At 38.6% G+C, this 27,391-nt stretch overlaps 1 protein-coding gene across 2 annotated transcripts in view; it reads right to left on the reverse strand.

Annotated features, from left to right (window-relative positions):
- Positions 1–182: 182 nt before the first annotated feature.
- LOC118825215 (adhesion G-protein coupled receptor G2-like) overlaps positions 183–27,391 on the reverse strand; it is a 29,289-nt gene continuing 2,080 nt past the window's right edge. The window contains exons 2-24 of one of the 2 annotated variants that reach the window (XM_036595790.1): positions 24,055–24,087; positions 23,894–23,961; positions 21,599–21,640; positions 21,461–21,489; positions 20,472–20,563; positions 20,154–20,265; positions 19,926–19,987; positions 18,674–18,769; positions 18,218–18,277; positions 17,396–17,528; positions 14,561–14,738; positions 13,110–13,253; positions 12,813–12,938; positions 12,671–12,713; positions 12,432–12,535; positions 10,809–10,933; positions 10,179–10,450; positions 9,999–10,095; positions 6,931–7,214; positions 4,056–4,142; positions 2,608–2,724; positions 1,157–1,365; positions 183–668 (exon numbers count right to left, since the gene is read on the reverse strand). In XM_036595790.1, coding sequence (XP_036451683.1) covers positions 1,190–1,365; positions 2,608–2,724; positions 4,056–4,142; positions 6,931–7,214; positions 9,999–10,095; positions 10,179–10,450; positions 10,809–10,933; positions 12,432–12,535; positions 12,671–12,713; positions 12,813–12,938; positions 13,110–13,253; positions 14,561–14,738; positions 17,396–17,528; positions 18,218–18,277; positions 18,674–18,769; positions 19,926–19,987; positions 20,154–20,265; positions 20,472–20,563; positions 21,461–21,489; positions 21,599–21,640; positions 23,894–23,961; positions 24,055–24,087 — 2,480 coding nt within the window. In that variant the 3' untranslated portion in view covers positions 183–668; positions 1,157–1,189. The remainder of the gene's footprint in view (positions 669–1,156; positions 1,366–2,607; positions 2,725–4,055; positions 4,143–6,930; positions 7,215–9,998; positions 10,096–10,178; positions 10,451–10,808; positions 10,934–12,431; positions 12,536–12,670; positions 12,714–12,812; positions 12,939–13,109; positions 13,254–14,560; positions 14,739–17,395; positions 17,529–18,217; positions 18,278–18,673; positions 18,770–19,925; positions 19,988–20,153; positions 20,266–20,471; positions 20,564–21,460; positions 21,490–21,598; positions 21,641–23,893; positions 23,962–24,054; positions 24,088–27,391) is intronic. The other variant, XM_036595791.1, reaches the window with a different exon arrangement.

The following is a 27,391-nucleotide window of genomic DNA, read 5'->3' on the forward strand; positions in this document are numbered from 1 at the left end:
AGGAGCCATCATGAAGCTTCACTGACTGACAGCTGGGCTCATCACCCAGAATGTGTTTGAGCCGTAAAAAGGGCGCGGTCACTTCTTTGTTTGGTGTCATCGGATTCTTTAAACTTTGCTTTCAGACTTTTAACTTTTATTTCAGAATCTGAAAATCAGATTCAGTGTGTTTATCTGTTCACCCTGACACACATCTGTGTCACATATGAAGAAAAAGATCAGATTTGGGCCACTTTTACCTGCTGTGTAAACGTAGCCTAATGGCTTCCCTCTGCCAACAGCTTCCTCCACAGCAGCCTAGGAACAACCAGTGCTGCAGCCACAACCACCCCTCTTTACCACTTAGCATTCAATAAATACATAAACTCTGCATACAGACTGTGGAAGTGCCACCAAAATGAACCACTAGTAGCTACAGCTTAAGTCATGATCCAGCCCTCAATTAAACACACTTCACTGGAAAACTGGAAACTGCACATAATGAGTACCTTTAAATGCTTTGTATGTCACTTACTTACAGGTCATGTATACTGACAACATATTACCCACTTAAAAAACATTGGAGCTGCCGTGATATCACGTGTCTTAATTTATACACTTTTTGTCACTGTTCATATCTACGTCTGAGGTGGGCTCCTGAGTGATCGTTCTGTCCGTACACGTGTCCCCTGCAAGTTAAAAAGATCAGTGTTACATCATCACTGCACAATAAATGAAGTGAACACACACAGAAAGGCACATAAAACGTCTGACATCCTGGATTTTCAACATCCCCATTTAATAAGACAGTAATAAGCTGATCAGATAGAGGAGGCAAAAACAATGAAAGAAGAATGGGCTTTAAAGAACTGGAGAACCTAAATCTGTGCTTTCTTTCTAATTAAGTGAATCTTGTTCTCGCAGGCAAACAGTAAACATGTACTAAGTATACAAGAATAATGTTCCACTGACCAATAAATGGCCAATATATGTCACCATACTTCTCCCCTGTCAATGTAAACTGAGTGGTCCTAATGTTGGGTAACGCTTCTGTAAGCATTCCCCTGGCCAATCACAAGGCTGATGTCTGTTGCTCCGCCCACGCAAGTTTCAGAGTCAGAGAAACTTTGTGAGCTAAAGCAACCCTGCATTACCAAAAGCTAGCAAGCTAGCCCACCTGTCTGTAGCTGCCTGTCGCCCATTCATTTGTTTATCCACACAAGAACATTGTTCGTTCATCCTTTCCTTTGCTTGTTGCTTCGTCTGTCCATTTGCCCGTCCGTCCGTCTGTCCGTCCGCACGTCTGTCCGTCCGTGACTTTTTTTGGTCCAGTTACCGTCTCAGAGCTGGATAATGATTTTAGTTCTGAATGAGTGGCGGAGCAGGCTAGGAGTGTTAGACAGAGAGCTGTCAATCAAGCTGCTCATGAGCCACACCCACAAATGTCTAATCAGTGTTTTTTAAGCTACGTTTTATCATATTTACATCTTATATTTTTGATTCAAGCTTTGCTGGATTTTTTATTGAACATTTTAGCATCACACAGACATTTTTAATATTTTACTCTCAATCACGAACATATCAAACGATGCTCCAGACACACCAGAGTAAAATGTGGCCTGTGCAAAAGCTCACATTTTCTAGTTTTATTTTACCAATATGCTAAACTCAAATAAATAGAAATTGTGGACGAAAAATTGCAGAAAAAACACCATATTTAAGTGTTTAATTGATAACAAATAAGTGCAAGAAACTGCAACATAACTCGATTATTTAAGTACAAACATTGTCAGGTTTTTTCAGTGTTTCAGCAAAACTAAGTAAAGGAAGTAAAACGTAGTTCACTCCCCAGTCTAAACAGTCCAATTATAAAAACTAAACTGCAAAAACTGTTTTTGTGTTGAAACTCAATCAATGCTTGTTTATTAACTATTTTAAAATCAGTGCAGAGTGTAAAGAAGAAACAGTTCCTTTACAAACACGTCCTGCTAAAATTCCTGCTAAAGCCTGAGTGGACCGATAAATCAGGGTGATGAGGCAGTTATTAATCTCATCATTACTAAACGCTTCTGAGTGATGACTGAACTGAACAGTCTCCTCGGTAGTGGATGTGTCGACAAGTGATAGGCTAAACATCAGTGTTAAACTGGACTCATTCCTGTGTTACATGGCAGGTTACAAACATGCCATCAATGGTAAATCACACAGCTACACACTTTATAGACAAGTTGGCAAGGTTCTGTTATCGGGGAGGTGGCAGTGAGATTATGGGAGCAGCAGGTGATGACAGCCAAAATCATGTTGAGCATTTTTAACTTCGTTCAAATATGAGAATTTTTCATGAAACATATTAACAGAAGAGTTACATGATTAAAACTGCCAACCAGTAACAGCGAGAAACAGCATGAATTAAGAAAGCAGAGATTTTCTAATTTGCCTCATCAATATATATTTTAAATTAATTCTGAATATCTTACTTTGTTATGTATTGTGATGTCATACGTCACTGAATACTTTCAGGACAGTGTTTATTCAGTATCACCACTACATCACTTTATTCTGCCGTCACTCTTTTAAAGGAATTCTGCTGAACTCTGCGATTGCTGGCACATAGCAATGAACACTCACCGATGTCTGGATAGCTGTCAAACTTTGATCTGGAAACATTACTTTCCTGGGTGGTTGAAGAGAATCTGAAGGATAGGACTGAGGTGGTGACCCTACTCCAGACCCTTTGAGCTCTCTCTGTGTAAAAAAACAAAAAGGCACAAACTGCAGGATGATCTGGAGTGTAGATGTTTCAAAAAACCCAACATACAACCTTTAACATGCAACCATTAACACGCCTATGATCAGTGAAGACAGTGAGTGCGTTTACATGCACTCAATAATCCAATAACTGCAGAAAATCAGATTTGGTCAGTAATCCGATCAACATGTTTATATGCACTTGAGTAATCAGACAATGGTCTACATGAGTCAGACAGTAATCAGATTTCTGCTTTACAACCAGCCAATAAACTCACAGAAGAAGACGCGACTTAAACGTAACGTAAAACTCAAAAGGCTTTTTTTTAAAAAACATTGCACCACTTTACCTGAAAATATGAACAGACATCATCTACAAGATTAGGAATATTTAAATCCTTCATTTCGACAAGAATGTAGTCAGTTTTAGCACTACTGCAAAAGCGTTTTGTTGCGTCTCACAGCAATGCTGCTCGCTTATTTCCAGTACAGCAGTCTGTTCTGTACATGCGCAGACTGAGAAATCCGCAGACTGAGAAATCCGAAAGAAATCAGAGTAAGAGTTCACATGCACTGAGAAATCTGATTACTGAGCTAAAATCCAGCCTCTTTATTGGATTTAACCCTTAGAAACCTAGAGTAATTTGGGGTAACTGTTTGGTATTTGGGTCAATTACAAATGCAGTATAAAGTATTTACATGTGACAGTCACACGTCATATGTTATTTTCAGGAGACCCTGGGCTACTCAGATCATTGTGTGACATGTAAATGCTAACAGAATCTTGATATCTTTATGAATTTGGTTAATTTTTTGATCAAAAATTTACGAAGCACCTGCAAAATGTTGTACATTTTTGCCTATAGAGATCTTGGAAAAAGGTAGCACCTTAGATACCTTTTCAGAAATTGTTAGTCTGGAGTGTCTGTGAGCTAAACGTGCAAAAAATTTGATGGTGATTTATTCTGTTGGTCATTATTGAGTGAAAATAAACAGTTAGCATAAGGCGGACATGTTTTCATTGATTTTCTGTCCTCATGGATTCATGCTCAGTGCTAAAACTCTGATACACAGCAAGACAGGCTTTATTTTTAATCGGATTTATAGATCGTAGTGTGGTACATGGCCATTTGAATAATCGGATAACTGCAAAAATCTGATTATGATCGGATTATTGAGTGCTTGTAAACACCCTCACTGAGACTGTATATCTATGGTCTGACTCATGTAGATGCGGAAATCTGATTTTTGTCAGTTATGGGATTATTAAGTACGTGTAAACACACTCAGTGATCCATGTCTAGTAAATAGTGTAGTAGAGGACAGACCTGGGAGCTCCCCCAGCATGAAGTGTTTCCGCCACTGTCTTCTGATTTCTTCCTTCGCAGCACAGCGGAACACAAAGATGAAAAAGCCTGGAACAGTCAGCGGTCAGCGGTCAGCAGCCTTATTCCATACACACTCTTCCTTTATTATTGTCTCTATACACCATGTGTTTTTCCTATGTTTTGTTTATTTATTGTCTGTTTTTTTCTTTGTATTGACTGCTCAGCTACACTACCACTGGGCAAATTTAGCAGAGCAATTGCACAGTCATTAGCTTAGCAGCAGTTTAGTCTCAGTTTAACGCGTTTCGCTAAACCATCAGCTTAACCCTGATTGCTCTGACAAAACAAGTACCAGTCTACCTGATCTGCCACTAAACCAGATATACTGTCAAATGACTTCATGATCAGGCCAATTTAAGCAAAAAAAGGCATAACATGGACGTAGCCATTTGAAAACGTTCAAATTTGTCGGTCAGTGTATTACATAATTTGTAATTGAACCCTGTCTAAATTTCACCCTATGTATTAAAATAAAAATAAAATATAATTTAAGTTTAAATTAGTTTATTTATACTTACAGTCAACAAAAATAGCCTATTTAATCAGGCCTAACCCAACACAGCACCTGTGTACAACGCTGTGTACTGTATCTCTATTCATAATTTAAAGTGCATCAACTCAAAAAACAATTAGCCAAAATGTTTGATGATTATCCGACATGCGTGTGCAGTATTCCATCATTTGGCGATCGATTAGGATGAGCCCTGTGTCCCACAACCACAAAGAGCCGCACAGCTTTAATACTGAACACGGATCCCAGAACAAAGACAACGCATTTCACTGAGCTGCAGGTCATTTTAATTGTTCAGCTTAGCTACTGCATTGTTTCTCTCTTCATTATTTCTTTCTTGTTTGTGTGTGTGTGTGTGTGTGTGTGTGATAGGGGTGTGGCATTTGAAAGTGCCTTAAAGTCTAGTACACATAATGGTGGAAGGTATATAGGCCTAAGTATGGCATATAGCTAATATGTGCTTCAATTTCAATAATCTGGCTTTAAAACTCAGCAAAACTGTCTTCAGCAGGTTTTAGACAAACCTAAGGTAAAGCTGAGATACAGCGACATCTAGTGGCAGATGTGTGATTTGAGCCACAGCAGTTGGGTTCAGTTTAAACCACAGGTCTGCTTTAAATGGCAGCTTCTGAGGACACAGGTAAGGAGTTTAGGAGCCTAGGTGACTCACTGAGGCTTAAACACGGGTTAAACTTGAAACTACAGCTGAGCTAATGACAGTGCAGTTGCCCCAGAGTGACTACACTGATATTTTTAATGGTGGTCATTGTGTTGCACTTGAACTATGTCTTTTTGTTTGATTAAGATATTGTCTACAGCCCTTGAATCTTTGGTGCATCACCATGGTCACATTATCTCTGTACATACATACATACATACATACATACATCATCTAAACCGCTTATCCTTCTGGGTCGCGGTACATTATCTCTGTGAAAAAATATATTTTTGTGTTTTGAGAACTTTATGTTAAGCAACATTGTGCAACAATGGAATGGATGTAGCCGGTAGCAAGTGAAGAAGATTCATTATTGCCGCCACTGCAGTTATCATTGCTTTTCATTTTTTCATTGTTGTTGTTTAGAGTATTTTTGTTTGTTTGCTTATTTAGACATCTAACTGATGTAGTATTTAACATGTGTGCAATATTTAGTGCCCAGAAGCACAAAATCATGTCATGCAGCAGTCAGTGAACAGTTCTGTTTTAAAAGGAAAGGAAAGCCGGTTCTGGGTGATATTTTACAATTCCTTAGCAGAACTTAACTGACTGAAAATGAGTGGTTAATGATGTGGTAATATTCTGATAGCAAGTTGTACTTACCAAAAATATATGCAAATTTTCTAGTTGTTATTAAATAAAAAGTCATTGTAGCGGTACCAAGTCTAAATAAAATGGTAAAATAATAATAACATCTCTTATTACTGTTATTATCATTATTATTATTATTATTACATAATTTACATCATTTTATATCAGGGTTATTACCCTAAAAGGTACTGGTTTATGCTTAGAACTGGTTTATGCTTAGTTTCTCACCCATTATGTCTTTATTCCTCTACACACAGTACAATGTACAGATATAGTTACGGGCTGTAATAACAGCTGTAATAACTAAACGCTACTGGAGCTGTGAAATACAAACTTACTTCTTTTCAGTTACTGCATCTCACATCAGGTGAAAACATCAGTTCTACAGAATAATGTAGGAAATTGCTGCATTACATTGTAAATATGACTAAATTATAATTAGTCATGGCTGTTCTATTATTTTTATATGTAGGTCCACCTACAGAACAGATGAGGTAAATATACTGAGGTCACACAGAATCAGAGCTGGAAAGTGTGGGTACCTTATTATTTAGTAACTAAAAAATTAGCATGTAATGTTGTTACAACAACAATTACTAACTTCTTATTTATTAACAACTCAATAGGTAAGTACAACTCGTTACTATAATATTACCATATCATTACCTACTTATCTGTAAAGTGTTACCAATTTTTTATGCTTTAGCCTGACTTTTGAGTGTAGTTACTTAGTTTGATTAAATATTTAGTTTTAAAAATCCATTTTTTCATATTAAATGCTGTATCATTTCTTTCCTTGTTGCACATTGTTGTCTTAAAAAGGATTCCCATACGCATAATTAAAAAAATTATCTTAATAATTAAGCTGGTTGGCTCATTACTGAAAGTTGCTAAAAGGCATTTATTGCTAAAATGAAATGATTCTAATCCTATATTCCATGTGCAGTACAGCAAGTGGGCCGACTAAATGACCGTGTAGTTCAATAAGACATTACCCTGCAGTGAATTACAGATGGCGGACAGGTAGGTGAAGACCAAGTGAGCAGAACCCCAGGAAAACAAACCAAAGATCCAGGTGAGGCCCAGGAGCACAGCAAGCGCGGTCACACTCCAGATGTCATGCAGCACGGTCCGCTTACGAGCGAGATGGGGGGTCTTCTTCTTAATGCGACACATGAGTGTCAACACCACTATAAACATGCTGAAGTTCATCAGGTAGGTAACTGAGAAATACGTTCCCACCACAATACGGAAAACGTTCATGTCTTTCCACCAGCAGCTGCGTGAAAGAGGACAAATGAGGTTAATTTAAAGCAAAAAGGTTAAAATAAAGAAAGAAAGACAGCATGTAGCATGTTTAATGTCTTTAAAAGCTACGCTACAGGAAGCTGTTTCATGAATTATCCAGAAAAACGTTGCCTGATGCTCTAAAATATACTTTCTTTAGTTCATTCATGGTGGAGAGGTACATACAGGGTGTTCTGAGACAAAACAGTACCAAAAAGAAAGCTTATTTTTCAGATTCACCACTGTTTTATCATCATCAACGTTATATATAAAAACTCAGAAGACAGGAGTTCAGTTACTGGTAGTCAGAGCCTAATAAGCGGCACATGCAGCTGTTTATGGCCCTGTGGCCACCAGGGGGCCTCCTAACAGCGTCTGGGTTACTACTGTACCATTATGCTGTCTACGATTCTCAAGTGAGAGGACAAAGGCAGCTAGAATGTCTCAATAAAGACAAAGTGTGGAGAAAAATATGAAAGATAACTATGTTTGGTTTTATTTTGCGATGTTAATGTTAGGATTTTTTTATTTGGTCTTTTGTTGGAAAACAAGAAGCAGTCAATCTGGGTAGAAAACACCAAGATGGTTTTCTGTAATTAAACTGTTACTTATTAGAATCTCAAACGGGCATTTATTAGCATCCAATTATCAGTAAACAAAATTAGGCATTGAGTACACCTCCTTGTACCTGCTCTGTGGGGCTCTGACCTTACAGAACAGGGTAAAGTCTAACAAAGTATGCAGAGAAACAGATGGACTACATTTAGGCTACATGTAGACAAGGAGGTGTACTTGTTGAAGTGGCTGGTCAGTGTATGTGGACATTAGCCAAATTAACTACCTTTAGCTAATCTCACCAACATCATAGAAATTAATGTTAAATTGATTTAATTAATTGAATCGTGATACAGTTAGAGTACAATTAATTGTTGAGTCCTAGCAGCAGCACAGGTTAAAACATTCTCTCCACTTTTATTTTGAAACTTTTTACAATGCGTAGGTCAGGCGGAGTACCTAGGCAGATAGGGCCCCCCCAATTGCTAGATTTTAGATGCTGCTGATTATGTTGGATAATGCATAAAATATTTGTGTTGTGAGATTGTGACCCCCTGGTTCCTGTCAACACCATTTAATGAAATCATAAGTTTCTAAACAATGCACCATTTCACATCGAACCACTCTGAAATACCTTGTTAACATAATTTTTTTTTTAATAAATCATGGAATTTCCCATTAATATGCACAACCCCAATTCCAAAAAGTTGGGATGCTGTGTAAAATGTAAATAAATGTCAATAAAACAGGACGCAATGATCTGCAAATCTCATAAATTCATATTTTATTCACAACAGAACATAGAACACATATCAGATGTTGAAAGTGAGACATTTTACCATTTCATGAAAAACATTAACTCATTTAGATCTTGATGGCAGCAACACATCTCAGTTGGACAGGGGCAACAAAAGGCTGGAAAAGTAAAAACAGCTGGAGGAGCGATTAGCAACTAACTCACATGACTGGATATAAAAAGAGCATTTTAGAGAGGCGGAGTCTCTCAGAAGCAGGGATGGGCAGAGGTTCACCAATCTGAGAAAAACTGCGTCTAAAAATTGTGAAACAATTTCAGAAAAATGTTCCTCAACGTAAAATTATGAAGACTTTGAATATCTCACCATCTACAGTACAGAGTATCATCAAAAGATTCTGAGAATCTGGAGAAATCCCTGTACGCAAGGGACAAGGCCGATGCTCAATATTGGATGCGTGTGATCTTCGGGCCCTCAGGCGGCAGTGCATTAAAAACAGGCTCCCATCCAGACAGCGTCTCTTTCAGGGAAGGCCTTGCATATTTCAGCAAGACGATGCTAAACCACACACTGCATCTATCACAGCGACATGGCTTCACAGAAGAAGAGTCTGGGTGCTGAACTGACCTGCCTGCAGTCCAGACCCTTTACCAACAGAAAACATTCGGTGCATCATGAAATGAAAAATCCGGTAAAGAAGACCCAGGAACTGTTGATTAGCTAGAATCCTACATCAGACAAGAATGGGACAACATTCCTCTCCCAAAACTCCAGCAGTTGGTCTCCTCACTTCCCAGACGTTTACAGACTGTTGTTAAAGAAGAGGGGATGCTACACAGTGGTGGACACGGCCCTGTCCCAACTTTTCTGAGATGCATTGCTGCCATTAAAGTCTAAATGAATTAATGTTTTTCTTGAAAAGGTAAAATGTCTCACTTTCATCATCTGATATGTGTTCTATGTTCTATTGTGAATAAAATATGGGTCTATGAGATTTGAAAGTCATTGCATCCTGTTTTTATCTACATTTATTTACATTTTACACAGCGTCCCAACTTTTTGGAATTGGGATTGACCTTGAACGCCACGAGTGCAGTTGTTCAGGCTCAAGCTAGAAAGAATGAAAATTTCTGAAGTTGTGGAGATATTCCTCCCTGATTCCTTCCCTCCAGGGCAGTGGGCTTCCAGGACCAGGGCTGAGAAACACTGGTTTAAAGGACTGTTCAGAGTGAACGTGTCTGGGCGCCAGTATATACAGGATGACAGTTTTGCTTGAAATGTTAATCAGAGGTTTAAATTCATTAGTTGTATTCAAAAAAGATCTAACAGTAGCCGTTTGTGAACCAATAGTGCCAGCAGGGGTCAAGATTTCTGAAGCCTGATTGCAAATAAATGAATGCATGACATACTCAGTTGTTACTTGTTGTTTAACCTAAGAGATAAAAAAATAATCAAATGCTACTTGCAAGTATTCCACGGATCCGTTGTCCAACATAGTGCTTGTAATTCCATAGACTGATTTATCAATAGCTACAGGAATGATGACCACAACCAGAGGAACACCTTTGAAGAGAAAGAATATATCAGGTTACACAATACAGAACACAGAGAGTCAGCATAGTGGAGCAAAGTGCTGAACCACATACCCCATCCAACCAGCGTTACTTTGACCATGAAGTGGGCGACGTAATTGTTGAAAACTTTGACAATGGTCAGGTATATGTGTACAGACTCCAGCGCTACCCAAGTGAAAGAGACCAACAGAAAGTAGCTCAGGAAGAAGACTGTAGGGATGCAGAGACCCACACTGTCAAGCTGCTTAGCCAGCAACGAGTCCAGGAAGAACACCAGGTTCAGAAGCAGCAGGGCAAAACACAGCTGGATCAGGATTTTATTTGGGACGACATTTCTCAGCTTCCTATAAAAGGGAGATGTAAATAATTACAATTATGATAAGTTAGGAGTGCTGACATTTTAAGCACCATATGCAGGTTTTTATATGTTAAACTTAGCAAATAAACAGAAATGACGCCATATTTAAGTGTGTTCTTTGTAGAGGACACGGTTCCTTATTTTCACTTAGAAAATCTGCAAAATGTAATTCCACCAAGCTTTTGCCAACATCTATATTTGATGTATACACAACTTTTGAATTCTTGTTTGTGTAGATCAGCACTTCACAGTGCTGTGTGAGTTGTGCACTTCATACAAAACTCCTCAATTAACAAACTTATCTATAATGAACACTGAACAAGTTGTAAGACAATGAAACTCACTCTGACCGCAGGTACATAGCCAAGGTGACCATGAGAAAAACGGAAGAGATGCCACAACCAATGTAGGTTATGGTGTTGAGGATGATAACTTGTTGGTAACTTGTTATTGACTGATTGGAGAAGTCCTGGAAGAGAAAAAGACGACACATAAAAATAAATAAATAAATTAAAGGTACAAAATGTACATGGTGGGGTGAAAGGTGGTGACGATGCCAGCACACCCTTCCCAGCTGAAATGGGGCCTGTGAAAATTCTAGTAGGATGAATATGAACTATTTTAAAGCTGCACTACGTAAGTTTTGGGGATTTGTAGAGAGTGGGGGGGGGTCGCTATGTCAGTAAAATGTCTTTGAGACGGGACGTGTGCAACATAGCGCGAAAGCCCTGGTTCGCAACAACTGAGAACCGGCACCCAGACTGCAGGTCACATAACGCAGTCTCGCCTGGCTAGTAGCTAGGAAAAGGCAAAGAGAGAGATTTAAGACGAACATCTGGAAGCTAATGGACTTATTCGCATTTATAAGCAGCGCAGTTGGTTTCCTGGTATGTTAAATCTGCATTGAGAGACTGTGAAACACTAAAAAGTTGTGAAGATGTCGGCTTCTCTTTCGAATTTCCCCGTTCCACCAAATGGTGCTGCATTTACAATCGGCTCCTCAGGCAGAATTTAAGGTGAAACGGGAAAATTCAAACAAGAAGCTGGTGAATGAGAAGCGACTTCAGCCTCGTAAAACAGACAGATGTTGAGAGACATTTTACAAGAAACTGATCTACTTTTGAGGAAAGCAGCTATAGTTAAAGCTTAAAGCAGAGTAAAGTAAGTCTGTGTTTTAACCTATACTAGGACATCAGCACATACTGGACATACTGGACATTAAATGTTGTGGCTCCAAGGTGGTTTGACTTTTGTTGAAAGGACAAAATGTCTCTTCTTAACATTTGTGTTGTGACTCCTGACCGAACCTGGCTTTAATGCAGAGGAGCCAGTCGGATTTCTCACTCATCCTGTTGTGTTTTTGTTATGTGCCGCCACAGACAGTCCGGGCGCTGCACTTACCCACTTCCAAGTTCCGCCTTTTGCATTCTGTCAACATTACGTTTTAAATTAAAGTTTAGAAAATCAATTTTTGTGACATTTGTGAATCGATTCAGAATCGTCCACGTCTGCATCGCGATGCATCTAAGAATCGAGTAACCATGGCATAGCTAACTTGCACAATTTGCACCATTAATGTTGAACACATTTTGGAGGATTGTTTGAAAGTAGTTAAGAATGTTTGAGAAACAGTTTTTTTAAATGACATTTTAAAAACTTTAGGAAAGTACGACAGAGCAATGTGAGGCTGTGTTCAAGACTAGGTCCCCATTTACACCTGGTCTCTTCATGTGACTAGTATCTGGATTCTTTCCTGATAAGATAACAGCCACCTGCATACACTTGGTAGTTGAATGCTTTCCGATTTCAGAGGGTTTTAAATCGTGCCTGAATTTCACTTCATGAACGTTGTGGCATTTTGCATTGTCTTGCTGGAATATTGGAATATCCATCATTCGTTGTGGTTTTCCTCTTTAAAGACAAAAAAACAGGATGACTTGAATGAAAGTCATAATTAGTTCTCTTACCAGGAGCACACCAAAGTTGGTGAGATGGTCACAACTGCACACAGTCTCATTCTCAGTGCTGCTCAACACAGTGCAGCCATCAGAGGACCAGCCACCAGAGCCACCTGCCAATCAACAAATCAATCAACTCATCAAAGAAACATCAAACAAATTGGAATATTTATCAGTGATGAAAACAAGAACAGTGAAAAATTAACTGCCACAATTAATTCGACATTATTATAAATCGTAGTCCTCACTGTTTAAGTCATATCTCCAAAATGTACAGAACACATTTTTATCCTGTGAACAGAATGAAAGGAATACAATTAGACAACAGTGACAGGCTATAATGAACCTATTAAGGCACATACTGTACATAACGGTTCATGGTTCATTTACCGATGAAACAGACTTGGTGTTCCTCAGGGTAATGCTCACGTTCTCTTGCAGTCTGGAGATATTGAGGTTAGCCACACTGGAGGCCAGAACTCCACTGACCAGCTTGTTGTTGCTCGGTGCGCCGTGCTGCACACAGCCATGAGAGTAATGACAGTAATTTTATTAAAAATAGCTTTTTATGTATCTGTTTTTAAGTGCTGTGCTGACTTGGAGGCTAAGTATTGACCCTAAACTCATACTACACTTTTAGGACTAAGACAGTATTCATACAGTACCTGCAACAGGAGAGACACACACCTGAAAAAGAGAAGTTTTCTGATAGAAGCAAAACTGTATCTTGGAAACTTGTTTCTTCTCCTCGGGAGAGAAGTTCTTCAGGATGGAGGCAGGGAGAACAATAGAGCCCTGAGGAGTGGATCCATTAGTGGAACCACCATCAACCTGCAATTCAACAAAAAGAGACAACTAAGGAACACACTGCATGCAATAAGTGACGTGCCAAAAAAGTAGTTCCACCGCACACTTGGAGCAAAGAGGCATTTTGAGTTTGAATTTGGTGGTCAGTGGAAAAATACAGATACAGTGGGAAAGCTTTTCTGTTATATGTGTAACGGTGTACAATAGTGCTAAACGGGTTTGGCACCACCTGCTGGTCGGGCAGCATATTACAGCTCCTATATGTATAAATATATATGTAGGTGATTGGGTTCAGCCCCGGCAGTAGTGTTTGCATACCGCCGTGGTGAGCACGGCTTCGTATGTTCAGCTCAACAAAACTGCAAATTACTCTGTAAATGTTCGACTTTTGTCCCTACTGTCTTGAAATACATGTAATAGAGACCAGTATACCTAGTTGGGCTTTTTCAAAACGCTTTATTTAAAGTGTTATAAATTCAAAGCTAAACCTGAACTGTGCTAACATTAGCCTGTTTCTTTAGTTGTATGCTGGCCGAAACATGGGCGGCACGGTGGCGCAGTGGGTAGCGCTGTCGCCTCACAGCAAGAATGGCCTGGGTTCGATTCCCGGCCGGGCGACCAGGGTCCTTTCTGTGTGGAGTTTGCCTGTTCTCCCCGTGTCTGTGTGGGTTTCCTCCCACAGTCCAAAAACATGCAGTCAGGCTGATTGGACATGCTAAATTGCCCCTAGGTGTGAATGTGTATGTCTGTCTGCCTGCCCTACGATGGACTGGCGACCTGTCCAGGGTGTATCCTGCCTTCTGCCCAATGACAGCTGGGATAGGCTCCAGCACCCCACCGCGACCCAGAAGGATAAGTGGTTTAGATGATGGATGGATGGCCGAAGCATGAACAGAGACTTAAACTGTGGTTGCTGTACTCATTACAGGAGGCAAATAAAACTGTGTGATGGTGTCCATCACTGACCAGTGTGGACGAACACCCGATAGAAGGGTTACATATAGGTAGAAAGCATTTAAATCAGGCTGTGAAACAAACTGTTAAATAAGTTCTAAAAATCAAAATTTCATACATCACAATTAGATGCAGTCATTCAAAGGTGTCATCAGTTATCAAGCTCTTCTGATTTACACCATATCGATACAAAAGGGAAGTAGTGCATTTTTTGTTTTTCAAACCAGAGATGAACATACAGTTGAACATCGTGAGCTTACTCCCGAAATGTGTTCCACCACCTTTCACAATGATTCATTCTCACGTTTAGCTGATAAGGACAGTTTTTAAGGTGGCTGGCACAGGATTAGGATTAGCACTCACCACTGGGGTCTTACCTGCAGGCCGCTGTCAGTCATTGTGAAGGAGGTCTTCTGAAAGTTAGTCCCGTTCACCTTCTTTACCCCCAGAGTCAAAGATGGTAAGGGAATAATTATAGGCTCTTCATTCACCTCCAGCTTTTGTAGCAACTGCTCTATATTGTTTATCAACTTGTTCAGCATCTTCGTATCTGGCCTGTTTGATAAGGGTGGCAGAGATAATGAAACATAATGGGTTGGCATGACTTTAGTTATTATGACAGGCCGAACCCACTTTAGATAGAACACCAGACAAAACCACTCTTATGTGGACATTTTGGCCAAATCATTAAATACAAAAAAAAAAACACAAAATAAAACTATGTTTGCTTTAGCCCTTCTTCCAACAGAAATCTGACTGTGTGCCTCAGTTCCTAGGTGTGTATGTAGAGAAATACTACATGAAGATACACTGATTAGGCATAACATTCTGACCACCTCCTTGTTTCTACGCTCATTGTCCATTTTATCAGCTCCACTTACTATATAGGTGCACTTTGTAGTTCTACAGTTACAGACTGTAGTCCATCTGTTTCTCTGATACTTTGTTAGCCCCCTTTTACCCTGTTCTTCAGTGGTCAGGACCCCCATGGACCCTCACAGAGCAGGTACTATTTGGGTGGTGGATCATTCTCAGCACTGCAGTAACACTGACGTGGTGGTGGTGTGTTAGTGTGTGTTGTGCTGGTACAAGTGGATCAGACACAGCAGTGCTTCTGTGTCTGCGGCAGTGCTGAGAATGATCCACCACCCAAATATATATATATACACACATAAATTGTTTTCATGTGTCCTTGCACTACTCTTTGTGTATACCTTTATGCCTGTCATGGTTATCTGTGTACTATGTACTATGTACTGCTAACGTGCTGTCATTAAAAAGGCAATTGTACTGTTACCATTATTCTGTGTTATGGCCTAAAATTAGCTGAAGAATGCAGGCTGACTTGTTTAGGACTCAAAGATTAGGACTACTGACTTGGGACTCGACTGTCTCTGAATAATGATGGTACAAGAGGTATGAGTTTATCAAGTCCTGCATTGGCAGTGATCAGCATTTTAGAGAAAAATGTGTAAAGGACCATTATGTGGATTTAAGGACTGAGTTACTGCAGTTTCTGAATTTTACTGTAGGAGAATCTGTCCCACCCGTAAGTTTGACCCACCTCTGGATGGGCAGGCTTTTTTCTAACTAGTCGCTGGTCCAGTTGTCTTTTAGATCAGCGGGAAATGGATTAGCAAAAAACAGCAGGGAGCAGATCACTTGTGAATGGGCTGAATGTAACATGGTGTAACATGGAAAACTAAGCATTGCCTGTCAAGGCGCAGCTAGGGAACGTTTTCTATGCCCACAGAGCAAACGGAAAGAAAGTGACGTAGTAAGTAAAAATATTTAGTAGATAAATCATCAATAGATCAATAACAAGGTGGCAACATAAAGTGTCCAGGATCAAAGTAAATAGCTACACAAGGCAACACAGGTTATGCAGACAAAGGGATGCAGTTCTGTGGTTAATAACTTTACTGTACTGCTGGGTTGAGATCTGGTGACTGTGAACTGCACAGCAAATTATTTACATATTTTTATATTCTTCAAACCATTTAGTGACCATTTGTGCTCTATGACTCTTAAAGATCTACCTTCCTGCTTTTTTCACATCCAACTCAAAACCATCACACATTTAGCTTCCTGTAAACTTTAGGTCCAACCCTTATCGATCCACACCCCTGTGATGAACCCTCTATCATTTAGATCTTAGAGTGACTTTTAAACCTGCTGTTTATTTCTCCCACAGAGAAAACTGCTTCAACCTGGAGCTTCTAATACGGGCATGAAGCCGACTACAGAACAACTCATGACTTCAGAGATCTACAGGAATGAAGGAGCTCATCTAAATATGCAAAGGCAAGACCACAAAGGGCTGTGGAAATAGTCAACGGAATGATGTACACAGTTCCAGACAGATGTATGTTCAGTTTGGGCCCTGTTTACACCACGCACTAACATGTGTTTTGTGTCCAGATCTGAATAAACTACTGTTTTTTCACAAAAATTCTCCTGGCCTGCACACTTTCATTGACCCACTCTTGGTCTGGAGAACTTCAACCTCACGTGTCCATCTTTCCTTTCATCCATTATCCCCTCACCTGCTCATCAGTGCTCAGCATAAACATTTCTGTTCACATAACTGTATATGGATAATAAAAACGCATTGCATTTACACTCAAGATCCATCTCTGACCACCTCCGAGTGTAGTCTGAGTGATCTGATCGTAATCCACAGTGCATCCTGGGGCTGTTTACACCTGGCTTTTCATGTGGTCAAGTGAAATCTGAATGTGACCCTACCACCAGAAATGCATGTTAATGCAAGGTGTAAATAGGCCCTGAGAGCACTTTAGGATCCCAGTTTTGAATTTATGAATATGAACTGAGGTTGTCATTGGATTGGGGGGTGTTAGATGAGGGTTGGAGTTCAAATCTGCAGGACGGCAGATCATCAGGATGAGGCAGGGTATCATAGACTAGTGTTTTAGCATCATTGACCTTGAGGAAAGGCCAAACGCAAGCAAAGCTATGAAAAAATGCAGTCTGGGTAAGATACTTGTTGTGGGACTTAGATGTAAGTGAAGAGTCAAATATAACGTCAGGATTTCTAATAACTAAGGTTTCATAAACAATTCAATTCATGAAGATGTTTAAAGAGAGAGACAACGGGATTGGCTGTGTCACTATTTTTGCAGTTCCTGATTAAACAACAAACCAGTCATGCATAAGCAAAGCAATGTAACCAACATACCTGTTTGACTCACCTGTTAGTGGGCTCAGTACTTTCCAGATTGTCAATTAATTTACTGGAGCCGTTGATAATGCTCTTTGCCACAGTGCTGTTAATGGTGCTGCCATTCAACAAGTTATCTATGTTTTCCAGCAAAGTGTTGAGTTCTGATTGTGTACAAGTACAAGCAAATATCAATAATGATTCTAAAACCTTATCTGATCTATTAAAAACATTTCTGTTTTTGTCTACATTGATACACCAAAAAACTTTCCAACACAGTCGTGAGAAATGTAAGGGAAAAGGGGAGAAATGAGTCAAAGTTGTTGCAAATCTTTGCACCATTTACAGCAACAAAATAAAGGTCTAATCTGAAGATCAAATAAAGGGTCTTGTGTCTGTCCAATCAGCTCAATTGCTCAGTTCAATTGCTTGTTACTACATGAAGTAATTTTTTTAGGTTGAACTGTGTTCTGAGGTTTTCTGGGTACTATTTTGTCTCACAGCACTATGCATGTATCCCTCTGCCATGAATGTCTTTTAAAAATACATTTCAGGCCAAAAAGATTTTGTAAACTATCAGAAGATGATCGTAAAACGATGTCAACATACTTGTACACATTTAATGTAATAACTTCTTGTGAGATAAGCATTAAAAAGCATTGAACACTTCATACGACTGGTTCCTATCACCACTGAGAACAATTCTGATATGGGAAGTTTCTAGAACAGCATTTCATATCAAACTCACATTCTTTACATCTTAATGATTCAATTATGATGACATTTTGAAATATCAGTAGGTTTCCCTTTAATTTTAGACCTGTGTGTGTTCAGGGAGGGTGTAAGTTCATACCTGCTGATGAGTTACTTGCTGTTGAATTTGTTATTGATGTCGTGTTGGTGCCACCTGTTTCTGTCAAAGTCAAAGTCATGAGAAATGTAAGGGAAAAGGGGAGAAATGAGTCAAAGTTGTTACGTTGTTAATTTTTTATGCACCATATAAAGCAGCAAAATGAAGATCTAAAGATCAAATCATAGATGAAGTTGATGAACTTGATGTTGTACATCTTTCTGATGTTCTCACACAGCTTAGGAAGGTTGTTTCTGCTTAAAGGTTAAATGTTAAATTCTGATTTATTAGTAGATTTTGGTGGAATGTTAACAAAGTAGAACTATGGATTTGTTTAAAAAAAAAGTGGAACTCCTCTTTAAATTCAAACCTGCGTGTAAAAGAGTTTAAGTTGATTTCTGCTGAAGTCCTTTCAATATCTGTTCATGTGCTATTTGCTTTTAAAGATATTATTCATACCTGGGAAATTTGTGGTAAGTGCTCGGACAGTAGCTCTTGTGTCTGTAGCTTTTGTGCCTGTGTTTGATGTTGTTACACTGCTTGAGGAAGGTGTTTCTGCATAAAAGTTGTAGAGAATTTGTGGACATGATAGAGAAGTTAGAAGAAATACAGAGTTAATGTATAAATAGAGGGTTTTGTTCCAAAATGCCAAACAGTGCTTTTATTCATGTGACTCTCAGGGCCTGTTCATGGTATGCTTTGCTGGGAGTGAGCTTTACACATACAAGAAACGCCAATGCCGCATTATGATTCATACAGACTTTATTTGATGTGTTATTTTCAAACTGTGGTCCACACAGTAAAAAATACTTAGCTTAGATATACTGATCTTAGATATTTACAAGGCTTATGTTATAATAAATTTAGACCAAAAGGCATTAATTGAGCTCAGCCCAAAACCTACTCCTAACCCTGGCCCTAATCCTAACCTTAACCTTAACCTCAACACAAAACCTAATCCTAATCCTGGCCCTAATCCTAGCCCTCAATGTTTTTGACATGTTACTGAGAGTATGTTGAGTGTTTGTTTCATTTAAAAAGAACCACTCAAAATAAAGTGTCACCCAATTAAATAAAGTTATTAAATAAACGTTTTGCGTTTTAATAACGAATATTATGATTTTATGTCAGTACGGCTGTTTAAAGCTGTGTTTGCTATTTTTGAATTATGTGCAAAATCAGCAACAATTTGTCACTGACTAATAATTTTCAACAATGTAATGATTGTTTTGACAAAATGAAATGTTCAATCACTTGTTGTAATAAAATAAGTGTAATTGTCACTCAAAGCAAAAGAATTTTAGTCTAAAGTCAGCTAAAAATCTGAAAGGTGTTTTTAACTCTGACTTTGAACCAGTTTGGTTGAATTACCCATACAGCATTTTGGAATAAAACTCTTTAAATATAGCCTCTATATGGTTTACTTTTATATTATCTCATCTATTTGGTGGAACATTTCACAGATTTTTTAGAATTTCTAGTAAAAATGTAATTCTTGATACCAAAAATTAAATTTTTACTAGTGAGAATTAAATTCTTCATATCAAAAATGACATTTTCACTAGTAAAAATTCACTTTTTGAGAATTAAATTCAGTTTTTATTAATTTCAGTGGAAATTAAGTTTTCACATGTGTAAACTGAATTCCTGATATCAAGAAAGGATTAAAAGCTAAAACGGCTCGTCATAAAGAAAGGCTATGAACTGATACCTGGTGAACTCCTCATTGTTGCTGTTGTGCTTGTGTATGATGATGTTCCAGTGGTTGAGTTGCTGTAATGGAAAACAAGATGGACACGTGTGAACTGAAGACCAGGTCAGTTCTGAGCTCACTCACGTAATCAATAAAAATAAGAATTTCTCTTTGAGCAATGATAAGGAAATGATAACCAACTGGTTTCCATAAATGCCTTTAAACCTGATAAGCTTAACCACTAACCATCTGCATTTTGTCACAACAAAGCTGCCCAGGTCCATCAGTATGAAGTCATCATCACTGAGGTTAAAACTCAGTAAGGTGAGGTTTGATGTGCTGCTCCGGAAAATCATATCTGAAACTCAGAATAATGATCCCTCAGTTATGCTGCTTCTATAACTGGAGTAAAGCATTACGCAGGACATACCGAACAGTACAATTTCACACAGTTTGAACATGTACTATTCACATGTATGAGACACAATATCAGTGAACACAAAGTACTGACATTATAAGGAGCATGTAACTTATTAAATATCTACTGTCTATTCCTGCACATACCTACTCTGATATTATTGTCTCCCATTGCACTTAAAGTGGTTAACGTTTCTCTGATGAAGTGCACTGTATGGTTCACACGGCAGCACTGCTCACTAGAAAATGAAGAACATAGTGTTAAACACAAACTCATGGCTATTCCTGTAACACAGGTCAATTTACACCAACAGTCCACTTCATTAAGTGCACCTCTTTGTTTCTACATTGATTGTCCACCTACCATATACAGTAGTTCTACAATTACAGACTGTAGTCCACCTGTTGCTCTGCATACTTTGTTACCCTGTTTTTCAATGGTCAGGACCCTCACAGAGCAGGTACTATTTGGGTGGTGGATCATTCTCAGCACTGCAGTAACACTGGTGTGGTGGTGGTGTGTTAGTGTGTGTTGTGCTGGTCTGAGTGGATCAGACACAGCAGTGCTGCTGGAGTTTTTAAACACCTCAGTGTCGCTGCTGGACTGAGAACCAGAAACAGCCAGCCAACAGCGTCCTGTGGGCAGCATCCTGTGACCACTGAAGGACTACAAGTTGACTTACACAAACTGTGCAGCAGCAGATGAGCTATCTTCTCTGACTTGGTGGACCATCAAGGTAGGAGTGTCTGCTGTGCCTGATCCACTCACACCAACGCAACACACATTAACACACCACCACCACGTCAAATGTTACTGCAGTGCTGAGAATGACCCACCACCCAAATAGTACCTGCTCTGTGACAGTCTGGGGGGGTTCTGACCACTGGAAAACAGGGTAAAAGGGGGCCAATAAAGTATGCAGAGAAACGTGCACCTATATGGTCAGTGGAGCTGATAAAATGGACAAAGAGTGTAGAAACAAGGAGGTGGACTTAATGAAGTGTCTAGCTGTTGTATGTCTCTGTAACGTGCTGACTGGCATTAACTTAATAGTTACAAAGCAACTATTTACATTAAATTATGTACAATATTTAAATAATGTACGACGTTGATACTGTGGTAAAGTTTAGCTTACTTTGTGGCAGATTCATACAGCATGGAATTCTGTGTGAAAACAGGTAGAAAGGATAGCAGCGCTAATTGGAAAATATTCTAAAATATTCAAATAAAGCACGTAGGCCATGCTTCCATTTCTAACTCAAAGTTAACTTACGGATGTGTGGAGAGAGGTGGATACGTTTTTTAAGAATGCACACTGAAAATGAAAGTAATAAGATAATAAATTAGGGATGGTTAACAGATCATTGTCATTGTGGCTCTTGCTATGCAGTTTCTAATAGCATTTTGCATTAACGCAAATGAAACATGCATAATATACATTATATGTTCAAAGCTGTGTAGACTGCACAACCCTTTCTTCTGAAATCAGTGTTAATGGAATTTGCCCCCCATTCCCACCTCCTCGCTTTTACTTTATACTGGATGTTGGAGCATTACTGTAAGGATTTGATTGCATTCAGCCATTAATGGGGTCAAATGCTGATGGTGGAAGATCTCTCTAGTGAACACTGGAGTTCTGGGCATGGTGACTCATGTGTGGTCATGTGTGATCCAGAGTGTCAATGACGGGCAGTGATTTTCTACATAGATTGTACAAACAGTATGTTTGCTGCTAAACGCCTGTATCAGCAGATGGCACAACTTAGGTGAGCAGTTAACAGTTTGATTACGCAATCAATTTCTCTGTTTGTCCAAAGAAAAACAAGCATCTGCAAAATGAAAAAGTGTAGAGGAAAACTTTCTTTACTTTCAGTGTAAGTTAACATCAAGAGATTTTATTCCAAATCGTTTTGGAGCATTTCTATTGGTCTATTTTTTTTTGTTTGTTTTTTTTTGGACAGTGTCGAGATGGTCACATAAAAATGCTGGATTTACTAGCAGTCTTGGTAAAGATGTGACAATGACATTAATTAAGAGCCTTTTTTGATTACCAGCTTGAGTTTATACTACAAATTTCACCCATTTGCCAAAGAAAAAATAAATAAATATATATATATATAAATAAATAACACCCTAAGATATTTCCGAAAAAATAAACAAAATTATTGTGGCTAATAAATCTTCTATAAACTTCTTATACCAGTGGTGAAAGGAACCAGAGGTCACAATGTGTACAACACAACACTGCCATTTTGATTACTATCAAAGAAGACCAGGGAACCTAAACACATCTTCTGAGTTTTTTAATGTAATGTTGAAGATGGTAAAAAAGTGGTAAATCTGTAAGTATCAAAAAACTTTGCTTCCAGGCATCAGGCAGCGTTTCATAACCATTTCATGTAGCTTTCAGAGGAATTAAAGTGATCAGACATCGGTTCCACTGTGAACAACAGTAGCTCTGAAACCTTCTCTAGAATGGCGCGTTTCACATCAAACCACTCTGAATGACTTTGTTTATATCTTAAGAATTTCATTCTGCAGAAATGTAGATATTTTGCTGGAATTTCCTTTTAAGGTTAGACCTTCTAACTGCAGATTTCCTACAGTTAATTACACGATTGTTGTCTTGTTAATATTGGGAAAAAACAGTTTTAGCCTTCTACTTTGTGTAATGGGGTCTTATGTTTGATGGCCTCTGTCAAGGATGGAGGAACTGTCTGTTGAATAAAGGCAAAATTTGAAAGCTATTAAACTTGGCTTCTCTGAAGGCTTAAAAGAAGCCACTTTCTCATCATCATGTCTTAATATGACAGCACTTTTGGCCAAATAAGTTGGTGTGAAGGGAAGAAGCAAAAGTTCAAAGACAGATAAATTATTATAATTACTTATAATTTAATTATACATTTTGTTTTTACAATTTTATTTATAAAGTTTAATATAATTGTGTTAATGTGAAAACAGACACATTTGAGTGTGGCAGATTAAAATTCAATGCCTGTTTTTGCATCTGCATGTGTCTATACATGTGTAACGTGTTAAAGAAATGTTTTTGAAATGTTAGTTTAGGTTAGTTCTTCAGCAAGTATTCACAGGTTAATCTTATAAGGACTCTTATTGTGAAAGCAGGGATAGTTTTTCTGGGTGGGGGGGCGGTGCTATGTGTGCAGAGCAGAAAGCTCTGAGAGGCAGTCAAGAACTGAGAGCTCAGAGAGTGAAATGTAAGCTGAGTAGTGAGGAACTGTTAGAGAAACTCTGCTTTTGTCCAGCGTGGCTGTGGCCATCAACAGCAGGTTAATAAAGCACCAAGACTTGTGTGAAAGCTGTGTCTGTTTTAATAACGGTGAACTGCACATGTAAAAATGCTTGTAATTTTATACACATAAACAAATCTTTATCACTTGCGATATGTTTTGCTCCTACATGTTAATGATGACTTTTAAAGTAATGTATTTAAACTTTTAAAACATTTTTAGCTGATTTTTATCTCTTATACATCAAACATTCTTTTCATGGAACGAGTCTTCTATACTCAAATGTGTCAGTGACACCACATACAACATAGACTCACCAGTGATGCGTTGCTCAAGCTGGGTTTTGTGATTCTGAAGCTGATATTGCTAAATCTGTAAACTGGACCTGTAACAAAGAATATTGGGATAGAAAGACATTGGGTCATTTAAAATTGTCACAGTTCCCATTTATATTAGTTTGACTTTATAAGAGTTTTACCACTGCAGCTGGACAAACACACAGGTCCAGTTTCTGAAAAAGAAAAGCTGACAGTAAGACAAATGCAATAATGCATAAATAAATTAATAATAAATTCAATAATGTCTACATTTTCATGTGGATTTGGTAAAATGTACTAAAGCCAGTTTTCTAAAACCTGATAATAACGCTGTAGTCAAGACACATTAGAGGGGCGTCCAAATCAAAACCGAGACTTTAGAGTAGCAATATTAAAGTTCAAGTCAAGACCAAGACTTTGAGCCCGAGTCAAGACCTAGACCTGATGACAAGTTCAAGTCAAGACCGAGACCTAAATACAGTCTGAGTCAAACCAAGACCTAAACATATTGAGTCCAAGTCTAGACCAAGACTACGTAGCTGTCAATTCCAAGTCAAGACCAAGACCTGTACATACTGACTCCGAGTCAAGACAGAGGTTTTGTATTAGTCGAGTCTGAGTCAAGACTGAGACCTGAACACATCAAGTCAGAGTCACAGCCAAGATTTTGTAGTAGTTGAGTCCAAATCAAGATTGAGTCCAGGAGCAGTGAGGCCGATACAAGATACCTATTAATAAACTATTTTCAATCATATTACAGTCCAACTTTGCATTGTAACTTTTGGAGGTTACTCTCCATCATTTCGTCTCTAAAACTAATTCAGAATCATCACTAAAGTCAACTGAATATAAACCAAACAACAAACGTCCATTTCATTATTAAAGGAAGGCAAAGCAAGAATCACAATCTTATCAGGGGATGTTTGAATTTTGGAACTACTGAACATCAACAAACAAATAATACCCAGTTAATCCATCAGGGGGAACATCAGTTCTTCAACCAGAACCAGCAGTGAGAGTTTATTTAAACATATAGAAAAAGGACTGTTTTATTGTGTTTGAAGGTGTTGCTGATATTAAATAATAACAGAAAAATAAGTTGAGTTTCCAGTCACCTCAGACGGAGACGTTCAGTACTACTACACTACTCGACAATGTTCACTAGCACTGCACAATACTGGACTTTGCTATGCAACTAAACCAAATTCATTTCAGCCATTATTGAACAGTAGATGTGTGTAATGATAATATCCTGCACATCTGAGCAAATCAGCAAAATCACGATTATACTGAGTGCAAAATTAAAAAATTTTAATACTTAAAGCTCATCAGAAAGTATATTTTTTGCATTGTAAGGCTTTTAGAAGACCAGTCAGCATTTCCTAGACAGCTTTTTCATTTACACAGTTACAGCATATACAGTCTTTTCTATGTATACAATGTAAAAACAAATAAATATATAAATTATTTTCTTAAAAAATCATGCAGGTTTGTTGTGACAGTAGCCACACATTTTACACACACTGGGACTGAGAACAGGGATTGCATATAAAGGGATTTTTACAGGGTAGTAATTCAGATTAGCTGTTCACATGTGTTTTCTCGACACTCCTAACACTCCAAACACTCCTAACACTCCTAAAACTCCTAATACTCCAAACACTCCTAACACTCCAAACACTCCTAATACTCCAAACACTCCTAACACTCCTAACACTCCTAAAACTCCAAACACTCCTAATACTCCAAACACTCCTAACACTCCTAACACTCCTAAAACTCCAAACACTCCTAATACTCCAAACACTCCTAACACTCCTAACACTCCAAACACTCCTAATACTCCAAACACTCCTAACACTCCTAACACTCCTAACACTCCTAAAACTCCAAACACTCCTAACACTCCTAAAACTCCAAACACTCCTAATACTCCAAACACTCCTAACACTCCTAATACTCCAAACACTCCTAACACTCCTAAAACTCCAAACACTCCTAATACTCCAAACACTCCTAACACTCCAAACACTCCTAATACTCCAAACACTCCAAACACTCCTAACACTCCTAACACTCCTAAAACTCCAAACACTCCTAATACTCCAAACACTCCTAACACTCCAAACACTCCTAACACTCCTAAAACTCCAAACACTCCTAATACTCCAAACACTCCAAACACTCCTAACACTCCAAACACTCCTAACACTCCTAACACTCCTAAAACTCCAAACACTCCTAACACTCCTAACACTCCTAATACTCCTAATACTCCAAACACTCCTAACACTCCTAACACTCCTAACACTCCTAATACTCCTAATACTCCAAACACTCCTAACACTCCTAACACTCCTAATACTCCTAACACTCCTAATACTCCAAACACTCCTAACACTCCAAACACTCCTAACACTCCAAACACTCCTAATACTCCTAACACTCCAAACACTCCTAAAACTCCAAACACTCCTAACACTCCTAATACTCCTAATACTCCAAACTCTCCTAACACTCCAAACACTCCTAATACTCCTAATACTCCAAACACTCCTAACACTCCTAATACTCCAAACACTCCTAACACTCCAAACACTCCTAACACTCCAAACACTCCTAAAACTCCAAACACTCCTAACACTCCAAACACCCCTAATACTCCAAACACTCCTAACACTCCTAAAACTCCAAACACTCCAAACACTCCTAACACTCCTAATACTCCAAACACTCCTAACACTCCTAAAACTCCTAAAACTCCAAACACTCCTAACACTCCTAAAACTCCAAACACTCCTAACACTCCTAATACTCCTAACACTCCTAACACTCCAAACACTCCTAAAACTCCTAATACTCCAAACACTCCTAACACTCCTAAACCTCCAAACACTCCTAACACTCCTAATACTCCTAACACTCCTAACACTCCAAACACTCCTAACACTCCTAAAACTCCAAACACTCCAAACACTCCTAATACTCCAAACACTCCTAACACTCCTAAAACTCCAAACACTCCTAACACTCCTAAAACTCCAAACATTCCTAACACTCCAAACACTCCTAATATTCCAAACACTCCAAACACTCCTAACACTCCTAAAACTCCAAACACTCCTAACACTCCTAACACTCCTAAAACTCCAAACACTCCTAACACTCTTAAAACTCCAAACACTCCTAATACTCCAAACAATCCAAACACTCCTAACACTCCTAAAACTCCAAACACTCCTAACACTCCTAAAACTCCAAACACTCCTAATATTCCAAACACTCCAAACACTCCTAACACTCCTAACACTCCAAACACTCCTAACACTCCTAAACCTCCAAACACTCCAAACACTCCAAACACTCCTAACACTCCTAACACTCCTAAAACTCCAATATATATATAACTCCTATATATATATAACAAATTCAATTCAATACAATAATATATATGTTGTGTATATGTATACAGTCCATATATATGCATATATATATATC

Source organism: Colossoma macropomum, unplaced genomic scaffold, assembly GCF_904425465.1.
Source record: "Colossoma macropomum unplaced genomic scaffold, Colossoma_macropomum, whole genome shotgun sequence".
NCBI lineage: Eukaryota > Metazoa > Chordata > Actinopteri > Characiformes > Serrasalmidae > Colossoma > Colossoma macropomum.